Raw genomic sequence first — 18,969 nt, 5'->3', positions numbered from 1 at the left:
AAAAACTGCTAACACCTATGAATTATAGTTTAAGACATTCAAGAGCCAAAATACCATCTGAAGTAAAAGTTTATTTCTTACATGTGTGTGCATCATGTTCTCACCTCCGTACCGTCTCCTCCCCAGTTGCCATCTGTACCCGCTCAGAGATGGAAGATTTTCTCCGTGAGGCTGCCTGCATGAAAGAGTTTGACCACCCCAATGTCATGAGGCTCCTCGGTGAGTCAGAGTTCACACTGCTCTCCATACCGCGGATCATTCACAAAAAGACATGCTTACTCTGTATTGGGTGATTATTTGCGAAGGTTTTGAGATACAAACAGGGGAGGTGAATACATTGAAGATTAAAAATGACATTTGAAAAATGAAAAAGCAATGTTAAAAACACTGTCCAAGTTCCTCAGAAGTCCTCAGGTATACCACACACATCACTATAAACAATTGAAGGACATTACTGCATTTTCGGTAGATTATCGAGAGCAACAGGGGCGCTGTCTCTAAATGTTAGAGACAAATATCTCAAGATCTTTGCAAATGTAACCATAAATATGTGCTTGCCTAAAGGTAAGTGAGAAAATATGTTAATTTTTTTGTAATTTGGGTGAAGGGACCCTTTCAAACTCTGCTTTCTTTGATTAGCAAATTCCAGACTGAGTATTGGCTCTGTTAATTTCCATATGTAGTCTATGTGTATTATACTAAAGCTGAGGTGTTTTTACAGGTGTGTGTCTGCAGACTGTGGAGAGTGAAGGTTACCCCTCCCCTGTGGTCATCCTGCCCTATATGAAACACGGAGACCTGCACAGCTATCTGCTGTACTCAAGGCTGGGAGACTGTCCTGTGGTTAGTCAGATTTTAAACAATAAAAGCACTCAGTCAGCAACACACATTTGCAAACGCAGGCAATCGCACACATATGCATGCACATAGTCCCACACAATTTAACAGCTTAATGGGTTTGGGGTTTTTACAAGTTCAGATGAATGTCTGTCAGCAAAATGGGATCCAAAGGTCAATATAGACGTAAAGCATTTGTTTAGTCCCCATCAACACCTTTCTGGCAGAGGCTACGCTCTGAGGTCATGAAAACACAAGATATGTGTCCACATTGCTATCTGCCTTTTACTTATTAATGGGTGAGGTGGATTTTTGGCGGCGAGAACTGCTATACGCACTAAGTCCCCGAAGAGCCGGGTTGAGAAACACAAGCTAATCAAAACAAGAGTGCTACAGAATGTTGAAACATCCATGAGTTTGACAAACATTCAAAAACACAGTGGTGTTGAACCCTGTTCTTCCCACAGGAGGAGGCTGTATTTGGAACAGGGAGCACTCAGTTCAGGCTGAACACAGGTTGTCAAAGATGGACTCTGGTGCCCTCTGCTGCACAGAAAAGAAATGTCCTCTGTGTATGACTAAATCCTTTTCCTCTCTGTGCTGTCCTGCAGTACCTCCCGTCTCAAATGCTGGTAAAGTTTATGACTGATATTGCCCGAGGGATGGAGTACCTCAGCAGCAAGAACTTCATCCACAGAGACCTTGCCGCTCGCAACTGCATGTAAGCACAATCTGCTTCCACTTTTTACTCTCTCGGTTCCTGTATGTCTCTTTAAAAAAAAAAAAAAGAGTAAAAGTAGACAAAGAGACTGTGCTCAACATTCGGGAAGGGGGTAGCCCAAAAAAGGCTAATGCAGGGCAGAAAGACATGATGCTCTCACATGGGTATTTTATTTCATGAATATTGCACAATATTTATATATGACCATTCATTTTGAGTGTGGAAGTCTTTCATGTTGATGTAGTGGAATAAGAAAATATAGTATAAAGCAACAAAAGTAACCTACATTTCTGTAACACTGTGATTTCTCTACCTCAGGCTGAATGAGAACATGAATGTGTGTGTGGCCGACTTTGGCCTCTCCAAGAAGATCTACAATGGAGACTACTACAGGCAGGGGCGGATCTCAAAGATGCCCGTCAAATGGATCGCTATCGAGAGCTTGGCTGACCGCGTATACACCACCAAGAGTGATGTGGTTAGTACAACTACTGTGTGTGTGTGTGTGTGTGTGTGTGTGTGTGTGTGTGTGTGTGTGTGTGTGTGTGTGTGTGTGTGTGTGTGTGTGTGTGTGTGTGTGTGTGTGTGTGTGTGTGTGTGTGTGTGTGTGTGTGTGTGTGTGTGAGTGTGTGTGTTAATCCCATTGTGGGGACCCAGCTACCATCAGGGGACTGGTCCCCACAAGGTCAGCAATTTATTTTAGGATTATTGGACTTTAGCTTATGGTTAGAATTAAGCTGAAAGTCTTAATTCTGTCTTTTGGGTTTCAAAAGGGCTTGAAAAGACCTGAAATTGTTTCTAAAAGTTACAGTGGATTGTTTGAGTGGTGATGCATTCAGAAAGAAGTATCAAAACCTCCATAAAAAACTTCTTAAAGCACCCTGCAGCATTACTCTAGTCTACAGGTAATTAACTAACTTAGTAGAGCCAAGCTTTCGGAGCTTCAATGAGAGTGAATGTAAATTATGGTGCAGGAGTGATTTGAGACATTTCTGTGGATGTTGTTTTTTTCACTGTCAGAACCTATTGGATTAGTTCTCCGCTAAGGAAGAAATGTACAAACATGTTACCGCCACCTTTCATGTCTACAGGGGGTGAGTGTTATAAGCAACCGTAATATTAAAGGGACAGTCCAAGGTTAGGCATGTCGCTGTTGTGGTAAAGTTTAGCGTCCAGGAAATGAATGACAGTCAATGTGCTCACAAGTTACAAAAACAGAAGAATTTTAATCTACTATCTGTTAAATTATAATATTTGTACTGTCTACTCTTTAAAACAGAACAAAATAGAAGAATATACTGTGCACACATATATCATCAGCAACATCTGTGACAGATGTGAACAGTAACAGCTGATAATATGACTGCTGTGTGCTGGAGGAAGCCTGGATTTCATGCACATGTGAAAGTGTTGATGCAGTGTAAGCGTTAAAAAGGATGTGCATTCTTTAGTGAGTTGTGCGTAAAGGATGTCCAGAAAGCCTAGACAAACATGGCTGTGTTATTTCCATAGCCAGTGTTTGACCAGTGCAGATTCATGTTTGAGTAGTGTGTGGCAAGGTGTGTAAAAGCTAAAGGAATTCAAAACTCCTTAACCCTTCCCCTCCCTCTCCCTCTTCGCTATTTCCACCTCTCTCTGTCTCTTTCTCCCTCAGTGGTCGTTTGGAGTCACCATGTGGGAGATTGCCACGCGGGGCCAGACTCCGTACCCGGGGGTCGAAAACAGTGAGATTTATGATTACTTGAGACAGGGAAACCGTCTCAAGCAGCCTCCAGACTGTCTGGACAGCATGTGAGTGTCGGCTCCTTCACTTTCACATTCCTCACAAAAACAAGCTCAGCTGATGATGAAGGATCTTAAGAATCCATTGCCTCCTCATACCTCGTTTTTTCTATAAATGAATCAAGGCTAAAGGCTTCAAACAGCTCCATCATATCTGCTTTTCAACAAGCTCAGGTGATGCTTTGAAATGTTTCCATGTTTCTTAAAGACTCTTAGATAAACACACTTTTACTGAAACATTTTTAAGATATACATTTCCCCAATTTGAAAAGCTGTCACTCTTCATCATAATACGCCCAACACTTATTATTTTAATATATATTTTTATTTATTTATTACATTTTTAAATTAATGTCACCCTAAATAACTGTTAAACAGCACTTTGAAACACAACTTTTTGCTTGATTTTCCGGTTACTCACTACATTAGTTTCAAAATGTCTTAATAATGTCCAGGGAAGGGAATGTATAATTAGTTATGAACTATAGGAAAATGTATTTTCTGAGAAAATATACTTGGCAAGCGCCAATTTGTTTGAATAACCATGAAAAGATGAAAATGGCAGCTAGAACTGGAATTTCACTTCAGTCATTTTAGGATTCAAAAATGTAATAATGTCATAATAAATATGAATTTATTATCTGTTAGTGGGAAAAAATACTTTCTTGACTCTAACTGTAGGTGTGCCAATTGAGCACTATCTCACTATAAGGGCTGTAGGGCCAAATAGCCCTCCGGAAATTACATAAAAAATACGCTACTGTTATTCTTCCAGGAAATTATTAGGCAACAGTTTGGCCTGTATTATGACGTGTTAATGGTTTTCACGTTCTTTAATAAAATTAATAATAATGTGCAAACCATAGATGGTATAAAAAATGGACGTAGCATACCTGTCAGGGTCCGTTCTCTCAACTTGATCCAATCATACTCGCCTACAGGAGTCGCCATCTTGTCAGACTTGGACTTTGCCTTATTTCCTCTTACCAAAAAAAGGGCATGTATGTGACGTTGGGGGGAGGGTGATACATTCATCTCCCTGACGTATACCTTTGAATGAGGACCAGCGGCTCGCTGTCACTCAAGAGGCCACACCCCTTATTATTCATAAACTTTAACCTCCAATAAAATAAAAACTAGCCTGGTTTTTTTTTTCAGTGTTGTCATGGAGATATGACCTAAACATACAGACTAGAATGTTTTTTTGTACCTGGCCTTAAATCCACTAGGTCTAAATATGCTTTGAAAACAGCCTGTTTAACATGGGGGTCAATGAGAAACTGCTCTATTATGCAAACTACTCCTAGTCAAACTGATCCTAGTGGACACTCAGAGAACTGCAGTTTTGGCCTTTTTAGTATTGGATCAGCCAGGAAGTTACTGTGGTGGAGGCTTGGTGCTAACATTAAGTATAGAATTAACATTTCTTCATCCTTTCCAGTTATGCCCTGATGTTCTCCTGCTGGCTGCTGAGCCCCAAGGACCGCCCCTCGTTTGAGTCCCTGCGCTGCGAGCTGGAAAAGGCCCTTGAGGATCTGCCGGACACCCAGGACCCAGACGAGATCTTGTACGTGAACATGGACGAGTCTTCCACGGAGCTAGGGGCAGTCGGTGGCCGTGACCCCATTGGTGGACCGACCCCTCTCTGCCTGAAGGCCTTGGACTCTGTGACGACAGTAGAGGTCCACCACCCCAACCGCTACGTCCTCTGTCCCCAACATGAGACCAACAGAGCCCTCTCTGACTCCCTGGAGAGCCTGGACATGCCAGTGTCGTCCTCCACAGCCACACTGCCTCTACAACCATCCTGCCACTCCACTCCCAACCCCACCCCGGCTCCCACCCCGACTGTTGAGCTGCTGGAGGACAGAGAAGGGTCCAGGAAAATGCCCTGGCAGTGATGGCTTCACTCTTAAAAAATTACAAATGACAAGACTTATCACTGCCAAAGGGTGCCATCCTTTAACCCCAGTCCAAGAATGAGATCCAGCCTCTTGCTACTGACTCTAAAAAACCTAATGTGCCCCTATATACATCTTTTGCACAAATACACACACAGCCGAAGGCATTCCATGGAAGTGAAGGATTGGGAGGATTTCCTTTGTCAATCCTCTCTCCTCTGAAAGGAGCATATTTCCAAGTAAGCGTAAAGTTAATGTGTGATCGGTGTAGCAGTAGGAACACTGTTACCATCGATGGACAGTGGGTCAACATGTTTAGAGCACGTTGCCCACATACACTGCAGCACAATCAGAGAAATTATTTCCCAGTCACTATAGCAATAAAATACCATATCCGCACAAATATCTGTATACAGCAGGTCGAGCTCCTTCATGTGATTAAGCTAAGACAAAATCTCTGTAAAACCAGCTCAGACACTGCCAGGCTGACTCTACAACCAAACAAACTCAGGAGCCTGACCTTGTGAGTAATGTAGAGGACGAACACCATCTGAGGAAAGTGTTCTTCTGATGGAGAAACCTTTACCCTCTGAATCCCTGCTCCAGAGCAAAAATAACCCGAGAACTGGTAGGGAAAAAAGGTAGCAGCAGCAGCGTCTCTGTCCCTGAAGGATTCATTTGATGAAGACGACTGGCTGCTTTGAGGTCGTGTTGATACAGTTTATGAAGGACAATAAGAGGAGTTTGAGGCTAAAAGTGTTGGTGGTGTTCAGAGATTCCTAAACTGAAGTTTACCATAACTGAAAATATTGACCCTATAGCAGCACAATATGAAATATGAGACCAAAATCAGCAAATCGATGAATTCCACTGCAGGCTTTAGAGACTTCCGTGTGAAGCTGTTTTGAATAGGCAACTTCCATCTGATTGATCCAAACCTACAGCAGTTTGTGTGATAGCCTAATGTAGCGCTCCAAGAACCCCTGCAGCCTCTCCAGGGGTCGTACCGCTAGTTGTGCATTAAGCACCATGAGCCATACAGTTCACACAAAGCAACTCTCTCCTCGCTGACAGTTGAGACACCTGTGGAAGTCCGAGCCCAGCTAGTCTATACTGTTATAACTCAGGAACCTGAGACTAAACAGGGACAGAGGTACTGGTCAAATCAAGAGGGTACAAATAATAAGAGGCAGGTGGGCGGACTGAGGGTAGGTACGGACATGATGGAGTTACCCAAGGCAAATGACGGGATAAGCTCCTCACCATTGTTTTTGGCTCAAGCACAGTGTTATTACACATTTTGTATTTTTTTTATGCTGATTTTTGTATTTCTTCAACTTTGCACTAATGTTTTTTATATCATTGTATGTTTGTTTATAATTTGTATATCTTTTACGCTTTTTCATTTTGTGTTCTAATTACTTTCTGGAGATTCTTAGTCCTCCTGCAGATGCCTCTCATGAAATCAGTTCACATGTAACAACACAAAGTCTGTGAAAGCATATTGCATGGTGTTTAACTCCATTGGATGGAGAGTTCTCCGTAAAAGAGCAAAGACTGAATGACTGGGAAACATGACTAACCTCGTCATCTGACATCATCCTGCCACTCTCTTTTTCTGGGATATTTTAGTTTCTTGAGGTTTCGCACTGTTAATAGAAGTGTGGTACCAGCAGAGCCGGGGAGGGGACAGAACGCAACAGCAAACCTCTGCTTTGAGGTTCAACAGCTGTAACTATGCATCATGCATGCACTTATTTTTATATATATATATATTTGCTTTAGTTGATTATTTTGTCATTGGAAATCAACCATATTCCAACACACATTTTGGGAGAACATTTGTTTAAGGCGCTGTGTTTCTCAGATGTATACATCAAAGGTACTTATATATGAAACTGTGTACACTGATATTTTATACCTGTAGCATTACTGAAATGCCTTGTTAAGATAAAGTGTACGTTTCTTTCTACACATTTGGTACTGTATGCTCACTGAGTGATAGTCCTACATTGTATGTGAACTACAGAGAGTTGTGCTGAGACTGAGGCCCTCTTCCATTTCAGTCTGTACAAATGTTTCACCAATTAGAAAGCATGTACACACTTACAGTAGTGTGTTCCATTAACCAGGGTGTTTGAAACATTTTGGTCTTTGAAAGGGTCTTTGGACAAAGAGACAAAAAAAGGTATCCTACAGAAGCCAAGAAGCTGTGCTGAATTATTTTTTTTAAATGTTGTTCAATCTTTACAAACAGTCTATAAACCCACCCACATGGTTAGGTTGTATGTCAGAGTTGCTGTCAGACAGTCAGTTTGGCTAGTTTTGCCTCCTCTGCAGCTCACATACAGTACGCTTACAGGCCGGGATTGTAATGATAATGCATTGGGTTGAGGACATTTTGACAGAAAACAAATCATGAAAAATGATCTTGTTATCTTGAGAAATCTGCCTTCTGTTTTCTTGAGAATCTGCCTAATTTAACCCATCATCACGAGAAAACAAGCTTTGTTATCTCGGGATAACAAAATAATAAACTTGTGATCTTAAGATAACGACATTGAAGAAATAATTGCATGCACGGCCGTTCCGTAGATTCCAGCAAAAACACCTCCTGGTTCAGGACTACAGTCAGTTCAGCCTTAGATCTTTACCTTCAGTGCCTTCAGAGAGCCAGTATTTTGCATTACAGGAAATGTGTGTGTGGATTGTTGAATTGGGAGAAGACTGTACATAACTGCCTTTATATTGTCACTGTCATGATTTGTAAACAAAGTTTTATACAGTAGCAGTATTTTGCATAAGAAATAAATGTGTTCGTCATGAATGAGCTCTGCTCCTGAGCTTTCATAAGGTCAATATGAATCTCATCCACATCAGATGTGTCTGTGACATGTTTATTAATTCAACAATACACCCAGGGATGAGGTAACTTTTCGTCTACTTAAGATTTATGATCACACAGCAGGAAGATTAAGAACCTGATAAAACAGGCTGCCAAGATCACCTAACACATGAAACACACAGTTGAATAATGTACAGAATGTATAGTTCCTATAGGCATGTGTGCTCTCAGAAGTGGACGTAGGAGATCTGCACGTCGCCTTCTATCTCCAGCATGTCGATCTGATTAAAGGACTGCAGGCGGTGGAAGAAGTCGAACAAGTGCTGCCCATTCACAAACACCTTGAACCTCTGATTCCCGCAGCGAATCGACATCTGAGAAGCAGACACAGTGAGTCAAAGTAATGTAGAACACATAGAAGGACTGTATCTGGGATGCTACTTACATCAAAGTACTGTCCCTCCATGAAGGGGTTCATGCTGAGCTCTCTGTCCTCCTGGCCCCAGTTACCTCCGATCATGCTGTTCCTCACCACAATCCCCTCCCTCACCCTGGGGTTCATGTGAAAGGCAATGTCCCGAGATCTGCTCACCATGAAGTTGATGCTCATTCTGCAACACACACCGAGAAGTGTAATAATGTGTGTTAGCACTCACTTCAGAGATTGAAGTGTACGCACGCTCACAAACACACACCTGTCTGCTCCATAGGGCACCATGCCTCTGATGATGATGGTCCTCTTAGGAGACATTCCTCCTGGGATCATGTTGGAGTAGGGCACAGGCTTCAAACAAAACAAAATAAGACAGGTTACATAATGATGTTGATGTGGCCCCTGTTAAGCTGAACTCTCATTAGACAGGTAAAAAACTGCAGACCACTTCAATATTTACAGATCCTACTGAAGTTGAGTAAAACCAGAGGACACAGAAAGTACACTGATCAATTAAGGACATATAAACAATTCAAATGACAATGTTTGTTTCTGATTGCTTCAGTTTGGTCACTTTATTTTGAAAGTATATACAAGTGCTAGTTTGGTAGCCTTGCATCAAGGTAGAATTATTAGTATTTTACTTACAGGGTTGTAGACTGGCTGCCCACCCATGCCCTAGAATCAGATTAACAGATAAATCATTCAAATTGTATAATTAGAAGTAAGACAATATCACATACTGTACATAGTCGAGGGCTTATGAATGTGTAATCATGCAGTATTCTCACCGGCAGGTTTGATCCTGGGTATCCTCCCTGACAGAAGAAAGAACACATTTGTACACATTTGATGCCACAGTCCACTGAACACAATCTGCTGCTTTCATACAAACTACAAATGTTTACATGACAAACAAGTTAATCTGAATTTGATATCAGCAGTACAAAAAAATATATAATAAATAAAATATGTTATCATAACATCGTTTCATACCCCCATACCACCACCGTTGCCTCCTGGATATCCACCCTGTGAAGAAGCACATTTAAAAAAAAAAAATTTCTATCATTTTGTTCTGTGATTTATTGTGAATTAGCTCAACCGAGGTCGGTGTTTTTGAAATGTATTATGCAACATGCATGTAACAGACACCATAGAACTTAAGGGACTTGAGCAGTGAAGAGCAGAAATAGAAGAATGTATTCACCCCCATGCCACCTCCTGGATATCCTCCCTGCTGAAAAGTGGTGAAGGTGAACATGTTAAATATGCTTCATGATGTTTTTAATTTAATTTTGACTAAATCCTAATCCAAAATATACTTACTCCCATTCCTCCTCCCATTCCTCCTCCCATGTCACCTGGGTATCCTCCCTGTTATCAGTTAGAAGAAGGCTTACAGTAAACGTTGGCTGCATTTCATTATATTTTCAGTAATATTTAAAGGAAACTACATTCAAAGATCAAACATAACTTACCCCCATGTTGCCTCCTGGATATCCTCCCTGTTGAAAAAGTGGTGAACATATTAAAGCTGAAGTTGATAACTTTCGGTAAACATTTTTTTTCATGTTTTTCCTTCATATTTGCTAGAACTGTCACCGTGTCCCGACAGCACGATGAGACAGACGTTCTGTGTAAAAGTAATGTCGCTCTGTCTGCTCCTAATGTCATCTGTTAGATCCACTGCACCTGACAACAACCAGTCAGAGCAGAGTCTCTGACGCGGTGTCAATGACTGCTCATAAATTTTGATCCAACTGTGAAACAAGGCAGCGCTGATCAAATAGGAATCAATATTATGTCACTGTATTGCATATTTGTTCCTTAAAATGTTTTTAGAAACATATTTTAGTGCAACATTTTGCTGTAAAATGAGAAAGTTTGTCCAGCCGGGTGCTTGTTGGGTGGAGCTTGTTTCCCAAACTTTCTTCTTTTACAGCTAAACCGTACACTAAAACATGTTTCTGAATATAGATAGGCAATACAGCCACAGAATATTGATTCATATTTGATCAGCGCTCCCTACTTTCACAGTTTGATTGGCATTCAGAGCAATCATAGAGGCAGCGTCAGAGACTAGCTGGGCTCCAAGTGGCTGTTTGTCTTCCTAGTCGGTGGACACTAGCAGATGTCATTAGGAGTACACAGAGAGGACCCTGGGAGCAGACAGGAACAGAAGATGGAGGTAGAGATACATGACTTTATCACAGATTGTCTGTCTCATTGTGCTGTCATGGTATACTGACAGTTTCAGCAAATGTGTATTTTTCATAAAAAAGTTACTGACCTCAGCTTTAAATCCTGTGTAATAATGTGTTGAATTTAAATGATATATTTAAATTATGTATACTTACACCCATTCCTCCTCCCATTCCTCCTCCCATTCCTCCTCCCATTCCTCCTCCCATTCCTCCTCCCATTCCTCCCTAAAAAGGCCAAACAGAAGAAAAAACTAAACAGACAATACATCTATTTAACAAGCACTACATAGAGTGAACAAAGAGAGTTGATATCTTTTAATAAATGGGGAATAATGAGGTAATACAATGGGACATTTGCTGCAACAACTACTACAAACGATGATTTTCATTGCACACTGAAGTTGCAGCATGAAGTATTAAACAGAAGCAAGAGCAAAGCCCATAACATTAGGCTGAAAGCTTCAGGGACAGGAAGTCTCACCCCTATGACGTTTATCGTCTGGATGGAAACATCTCCTGCGATCTGCAGCCCACAAACTCTCCCCACAGGGAGGCGGTGTTCGAAGGTGTAGAAGTCATTGCCGTTGACTTTGAGCTGCAACAGGGTCATGTCAAATATTACACTCAGTCTGCCATGGAATATACAGTAAATGGTACAATAATGATCATTATGGAGAATGAATCTGTTTATTCACACAACAAGAAATCACATTAGCATTTACAATAAGTGGTTGCATGGTGTATAAATAGATCATATAAAATATGCCTTGACAGGAGAAGTTGTGATTGTTGATCAATAATGTATATAAATAAAGACATAAATGCTCTTACATCCGCTTACAACTACATTATAGTGTGTTATAAACCATTTATTATTTAGAAAATAGTTTGCAAGTATGTGTGGACTTCTGACTGGTCTGACCTTGTAGCCCTGTGAAGTGGCCATGATGACCATTTCAAAGGACTGGCCTTTACAGAAGGGCATATCACGAGTTGAGTCCTCAGACCCCCAGGATCCCCCCTCACATGAGTTGAAGACCACTTTGTCCCAGCCATCGAAACGAGGGTTGAAGTGGAGGGCGATGTCGCTGGACTCAGATTCTCCACAGAGCAGGTTGATGTAGAACCTGCCAAAAATAAAGGCAGGTGAACCAGAGACATGATGTCACTGAGTTAAGATGTGACTGATAAGTTAGTTTAGTATTAGGAAACAGGAGGAAAGCAAACAGAGTAGGTGGGGCAGAAAAAGAGCTAAAGATGTAATGATAAAGTCAGGTTGGTGCAGTATTTACTTAGTCTGTTAATGGCCTCTTAAAGTACCTTTGACAATGCAGATAATACTGTTTTGAAAAGGGGAAGGTTGGGTGATAAAAGTGGAGCTGAGTGTTTCAAGTCAGCTTTGATATCCAGCAATGCAAAAGGACCTGCTCCACCCAGAGTGAGATTACACAAGGTGTGTCCCCACCCATTCAAATGGTGTCAAAAGGTTTCGTTAGAATTTTCATTTGTTTTAAGGCCCTGTGCATTTACAGTGTATATATATACTGTATACTATATATATATATTGTATACTATATATCTATATTTTATATATTTATATATTTTTTACCGTATATTCAAACTTCTATTTTCCAGATTAAGAATGAATTTCAACACAAGTAAGCATGCACACACACACACGCACACACACACACACACACACACACACACACACACACACACACACACACACACACACACACACACACACACACACACACACACACACACACACACACACACACACACACACACACACACATACACACACACACACACACACACATGCACACACACACACACACACACACACACACACGCATTAGGAGTGCAACATTAGGGAGAAGAAAATCATTACCAATTCCAATGGTTTCTCTGAATGCATTTTAGCGTTTGTAATAATAACATTTTTCTTCCATCCAGAGACTTGATTATATATGAAATCAACTCATTTTAAAAGCAGAAGTGTTGCTCTGCCTATTTAAACCTGACTGAAAAGATGATGCTTCATCCTTAAACACTACATTTTCACCTCCTCATGCCATCTCCTCTGACCTGCACACTGTGTTCTAGCCTCTTCTGTTAGTGGAAAGGGGAACATTGCAGCTCACACGCAGTTTGTGTATAGTAAACAGTTTTTTTTTATATAAAAACGTGGATCCCTACTCACCTGGTAATGTCCTCAGGAATGGACCCCTGGATGTAGATGGACACCCCTTCCCTCATACCTCCATAAATGGGCCCCAGATAGGGAATTCTCTGAAGAGTGCACAAAAAATATTAATCTACACTGTACAATGCTAGACACGTCTCCAAATGTCAGTCACTTTATACACTAACTCACAGAGCTTGACACATCTTTTTTTTTGTAAATCTGTGGTATATGCACAAGAAACAATTCACTATGATATCAATTTAAGGTATTATGTTGCATATATTGTGCAACGTAATTCTGTACCAAGTCCTCTAAAGAACAAAATACAGTTTGTAAATGCCAGACACGAGCCTGAACTGAACTCTTTTATCAGAACTATGTCACGCTAACAGATTTAGATTTAGTCTGGCTGAAGCCTGTGATTCAATGGTAATCCCTTTGCATTAGTGCAGTGCATTACTCCGCAGCAATCAGTGCAGATACTTACAGGGCCGTAGATTGGCTGATAGCCAGGAGGAGCAACAAACGACATGGCAGCAGTGGATGAGACGGACGGGCAGACAGAATCAGGAGGGTGAAGTCAGGAACCGGTCTCTGCTGGAGGCCTCGTTTTATACAAGTGATGAGGGAGGGGCAGAGCTGGGTACCAACCCAGGCCTGCATCACCATGTTTGCTTTGGAGGGACATGATGCACGTTGACCATTGACCCAGCAGAGGAGTGGCACATTACAACAAAAGACAGAGTGTGTGTTTATGTGTTTGTGCTGAACACCAATGAAAAACTGTAGCAGCTATTAAAGCAGCGCGTATTCCTTCTACACAGAGGTAGAAGTCAGGTGCTTTACTTAAGAAACACAACAATACTGCAGTATAAAAATATCCCCAAAGCAATTTCAGTCAAAAGCAACTGGACTTTGTTATTTGTCTAGGAAGAAGTTTCACCTCTCATCCAAGAGGCTTCATCAGTTCATGTACGCATCTGACCAGGCTGGGACTGGACCAACTGTCTGGTGTGAGATCCAGGTATTTAACCTCTCACAAGGCCGATGATGTCACTGAAACCCTTTGTGCTCCAAGTGCCAACGGCCGTCGTTAGAGTGGCAGTCGTTGGTGGGAAGTAGGTTTGGACTTCGTTAGTGCTCTATTGAGTCTGAACGACAGTCGTTGGAGTCACAGGAGGCCATTTGTGAACAGTGTATGTATAAAAATACATTACATCACAAGAAAGGGTCAAATGTCACTGAGTAAAAGTGTGTATGTACTACCAGCTAAATGGACTTAAAGTATCAAAAGTACCAACAATGCAGAAAATGGACCCTCTGAGTGGTACACTACTATTGTTGGAGAAAAATATATGCTCACATGTTAGGAATCTTCACATGACAGACAAGAAGGTTAAGAGTCAGCTCCAACTGACTGACAGCAGGATATTGGTCCTTGAAATGGTGCCTGTATATCATGTGATGTGAGTCCACACTTTAACCCTGCGGGTGTCTGCGATCATGTGCTGACGTGCTGAAGCTTCTCTGATCAGATTTGTTGTTATCAAACTATATATTCAAGTAAGAACTGAGGCCTCCAGTTATTTCTGTATGCATCATCTGGAAGGATCAACAGGACAAGTTTTCTACATCAGCTATATATAATATTATTGTATTATTATGTATAATTAAGATTATTACTGTTGTAACTGTTTGAGATGGAGCTAATTTGAACTGTTTCATTGCCGAGGAGTTGAATACATAACAGCTCCTATTTTAGAAGCTCATCATCAGTTTGTTTGAAAGACTTCAATCTGCAATGTTTCTGGTACCCAAAGCTGCAGAATGTAAAAAGTATAGTAGAGTGAAAGGTATCCGTCTGAATGTTAGAGGAGAAGTATAAAATAAGCATTAAAAGGAATTACAGTACTCAGGTAAAGTACAAGTACCTAAAATCTGTGCTGAACATGAGTACACATACTTTACTAATTACTTTCCACTACTGCTTTTATTTCTAAAGTTTTAATTTGGATTTCCAATTCCTAAATATGAATAATTCCTGAATATTACACACTGAACAAAAGTGGCAGCAATATACAATCTAAAAGTTACAACTATCAGAATCCTGTCCTTTTTGGTGGTGGAAAAGACAACAAACTCTGTAAAGTCCGTATAAGAGACGTGATCTCTGTCCAGCACATTAAGTCAATGCTAGATATCTGTTTTTTACTCCCCTGAGACTTAAAGAATTGTAGGAGGGTGTATTTATGATTAATAAAATACCCACCCGCCTGCTTATCTAAGGCAAACAGAAACGCTAGTAACCCTTATCTGGCACTCAGCTCTGCAAGCATATGGTGTCTTTATATATGTACTTCATGGAGGCAGTGCGTTATTCCAGCAAGTGCTTCACAAAGTTAACATGCATGCTGTATGTAAACACACGCACGCACGCACACACACACACACACACACACACACACACACACACACACACACACACACACACACACACACACACACACACACACACACACACACACACACACACACACACACACACACACACACACACACACACACACACACACACACACACACACACACACACACACACACACACACACACACACACACACACACACACACACACACACACACACACACACACACACACACACACTCACACACACACACACTACAAAGGCTGACTCAGTGAGGCAGTGTTTCCTGAAATGTATTAAGTGTAACCATCCACTTTTGATATTTGATTAAGATAAGTTTTGCCAAAGCCACCATGAAAGTTTAATGCAGATGCCTGAGAGGGAGTGTTTCCATATTATTGTTTTAATATAAATGCATTAAATATGTCCTGCACATTTATGGATATTGAGGATAATCACCTCAGTCAGAACAGTATGGATGCCCTGAGAAGCAAATGAGGAACAAAGACATTCTGTTGATCCATTTTCTAAGTTTGATAAAGAAGGTGAAAACAAATGCTTGGCAAGGATAATCTAAATCTAAATCTAATCTAAATTCCTCGCATTTTCAAGTTTTTTTAATTAAAAAGAAATAAAAAATGATTGCCTGGACAAAACTTTTTTTCACATAGAATTTTTTTTCTAAAGAAACTTAGAAACATAATCGAAGCAAAACCTTTTTTTCAGCTGTTCCTAATAAACACAGGAGAGAAAACAGTTCAGAACAAACTTACAAAATCCCCAGATTTTTTTTTGTCACTTGCCTATCAGGGCTTCCGTAGAAGAGCCACAATTGAAATAAAAGATTAAGAAAATATCCTCAACAAAAGTTGCCAAATATTGTCTACATTTACAGTACCTGCAGTGCATGCTTACACACACACACACACACACACACACACACACACACACACACACACACACACACACACACACACACACACACACACACACACACACACACACACACACACACACACACACACACACACACACACACACACACACACACACACACACACACACACACACACACACACGTATTAACGCCCCATGGAGCATTCATTCCCTAAACCTGAATCTAATGAGGACCAGACAAAATATCCTCATTGACCAAAAGTGTCTTCACACTCGAGGTCTAACACTGGCCCTCAAAGGTAGAACAGCATACTCACATAGAGCAAGGCCGTACGAAAGCTTATGAGTAAATGAGGACACATTTCTCCTTAAAATAATCTGTTTATTCTGTATTGAAACACAGGGTTCAGTCAGAGGACACTCAGTCAGGTGGAAAGTATGATCGGCAACCAGCTCCGTACAGTCAGCTGCCTCTGGGTCGACAACAGCGGCAAAAAGACACCTCAGAGTCATCAGCAAACAAAATACTGCTCCGTCTCTGACAAAGGGAGTCATAACATAAATGCGAGATGCAGAGTTGATGTATGTTTGTGATCTGTACGAGGCAAAGTGACACAGAACTGTCTGAGATCAACGTATCACACAGTAACTGGATTCCTAAAAATATCTATCGTGAAAACGCAACGAGCAAAAACAAAAGCTATAGTGCTCTTCTGACTGCAAACTGGGCATTTACTTGTGTGAGACCAAGTCTCTTCACCACTGTGGATTTCACAAACAGGTAACGTGACATGTTCAGGTCCGACAAAGAAGCACGGTCGTTCAAATTCTTCAAAGCCCTAAAGAAAAATAAATATATGTATCTATGATTTATGTAAAATATGTCTTGTCATCAAAAGGCCTCTTAGCCGCCTAGACATAACTCCGTTATACACATGACACTTTGGCCATAATGTATACATTAAATACATTCATTAGTTATTTTAATGCACTGACAAAAACTTGTTTGTGCATAAAGTGTCATAAAACAGACTGTTGGCCAGAAATACAGACGGGCTAAAACGGTCGTCTTCAGAAGATGTGATCTGCATATAAACAATAAATAAATAACCTCGGCATCCTCCTTTACTGTATGTGCGTACATCGTCACTATCTTACGTGGCACAGAGACACCAGTGGAGACAGGGGACCACATACATCCAGGGACGCATTGTAAGACTTCAGAGTGCAAACTGGGTTCGTCTATACAGCTGATTCACACTGGTATGTCATGTACGCAGATGATACTCAGTTTATTATCTTGGCAAGTCAGTCCAACAAGAGTTTCCATTCATGATCGCTTGTTTTAAGACGGTCTTGGAGATTCGACTGTGAGCTGCTGAATCATTTTCTCTCTCTCACCAAAAAAAAAAAATACCCACCTTACAAACAATAGAAATAAAACATATCCACACTAGTCTTAAATAAAAGTGTTACAGCTAAAAACTATCGGATTGCTAAAGCAGTGACGTTGCTATAGGCACTAATACGTTTACAGCAATAGCGACTGAAAGAGCCCGTTTTGTATAAATGCATTGATAGGCAAGGCAGTTTATGTATATTTTACACCAAAAAGGCCATGTAGTGTGTGTTCATAGCAGAATAAAAAAGGCCCCTGGCTTCTTGTGTCTTTCTATGATATTGTTTTTCTGCTTTTCTCAAATCTATTCCATCGACATTCTGCTGCAGGTGGTAACAGTGCAGTCAAAGTGTGCATAGCTTCAACGGAGGAGAGAAATGTGCAGACAAAGGACAAAACTAAGAAAATAGATGTGTTCAGTGTGTAAATTTCTATTCTTTCCTCTCTCTGAATGTCCCTCCCCTCCTCTCTCCTCCCCTCTTTCTCCTTCAGACGTTGGCGTTGCAGGACATTATCCCAGCTGATCCTCATACTGCTTCCTGAAGCAGTCTCCAGCAGGGAAGAAGTCCCAGCATCGCTCCTGGTACAGCTTCCACACATACGACTCCTGGAACACAGAATTGTGAAAAAAATAAGGATGATTTTATGATATTGATGATAAAAATGGCCAACAGGGGCTTTTATGCACCCTCTTTATATGTTTTAAATTCATGTATGTTCACTGACCTGTCCTGTGTGTTCCGTTTCATCTTTGTTTATGAGATACATCAGGAAGAACCTGGAAGAGAAAAGGGAAATAGAGAAAAATACTGAAAGAAATACAACATAACGGGGATGTGGTTATTTGGGAACTAAGAAAAGACATTATTTATTGACAATTAATGGTCAAATTGACGAGGATACGATGGTGGAATCATTTATTAAAACAACATTCTCGCTGCAAATATCTGTCACGCTGTTTTTTTCTCTTCATGTCAAGTTTTAATGTGCAACTCCGGCAAAATTGGACACCACGGTCTTTTTCAGCATGAATATACATCAAATAAGCCATCAAGTTTTTTGGGTGATCAATATGATCAGAGACAGCGGCAAAAGCTTGTAGCCTTGTAAAACAGTCATTTTTAATAAACTCCGGGCTCTTTAACTACGTTGTTGATGCTTCGTTTTATGTGTAAGGATACTTATCATGCTACTGCTGAAGTTTGGTGTTATTTTGAGCTGTATTAGTGGTTATAAAAAGTGGTTTGGATGTGTTTGGCGCTCTGCCCCGAGCTACTCAGTGTTAGCCATGTCTGGCTTTAACAGGTGATCACTGAAAAAACTTGTC

The 18,969-nt window shown here is 40.8% G+C and overlaps 3 protein-coding genes across 6 annotated transcripts in view; 1 reads left to right on the top strand and 2 right to left on the bottom strand.

Annotated features, from left to right (window-relative positions):
- axl (AXL receptor tyrosine kinase) overlaps positions 1-8,062 on the top strand; it is a 31,922-nt gene extending 23,860 nt beyond the window's left edge. Inside the window, exons 15-20 of the mRNA XM_083914677.1 lie at positions 127-219; positions 722-843; positions 1,449-1,558; positions 1,877-2,036; positions 3,213-3,349; positions 4,782-8,062. Of these exons, the coding sequence (XP_083770803.1) occupies positions 127-219; positions 722-843; positions 1,449-1,558; positions 1,877-2,036; positions 3,213-3,349; positions 4,782-5,241 (1,082 nt within the window). The 3' untranslated portion in view covers positions 5,242-8,062. The remainder of the gene's footprint in view (positions 1-126; positions 220-721; positions 844-1,448; positions 1,559-1,876; positions 2,037-3,212; positions 3,350-4,781) is intronic.
- Positions 8,063-8,313: 251 nt separating this feature from the next.
- Positions 8,314-13,452, bottom strand: LOC310946945 (galectin-4-like; the record flags this gene model as incomplete). The annotated part of the gene is made up of 14 exons (XM_083913542.1): positions 8,314-8,460; positions 8,532-8,697; positions 8,782-8,870; positions 9,168-9,197; positions 9,311-9,337; positions 9,516-9,551; positions 9,730-9,759; positions 9,849-9,896; positions 10,001-10,027; positions 10,880-10,951; positions 11,208-11,321; positions 11,649-11,853; positions 12,936-13,024; positions 13,408-13,452. The coding sequence occupies 14 exons, from the start codon at positions 13,450-13,452 to the stop codon at positions 8,314-8,316; spliced, it is 1,125 nt and encodes a 374-aa protein (XP_083769668.1).
- Positions 13,453-16,610: 3,158 nt separating this feature from the next.
- The window catches only part of ryr1b (ryanodine receptor 1b (skeletal)), a 77,149-nt gene continuing 74,790 nt past the window's right edge, over positions 16,611-18,969 (bottom strand). For all 4 annotated transcript variants that reach the window (XM_083913937.1, XM_083913938.1, XM_083913939.1 and 1 more), the window contains 2 exons: positions 18,369-18,420; positions 16,611-18,249 (listed from right to left, as the gene is read on the bottom strand). In XM_083913937.1, coding sequence (XP_083770063.1) covers positions 18,154-18,249; positions 18,369-18,420 — 148 coding nt within the window. In that variant the 3' untranslated portion in view covers positions 16,611-18,153. The remainder of the gene's footprint in view (positions 18,250-18,368; positions 18,421-18,969) is intronic.

The sequence above is a fragment of the Echiichthys vipera genome (assembly GCF_963691815.1).
Source record: "Echiichthys vipera genome assembly, chromosome: 5".
Taxonomy (NCBI): domain Eukaryota; kingdom Metazoa; phylum Chordata; class Actinopteri; order Perciformes; family Trachinidae; genus Echiichthys; species Echiichthys vipera.
This window is presented reverse-complemented; position numbering and strand designations above follow the sequence as displayed.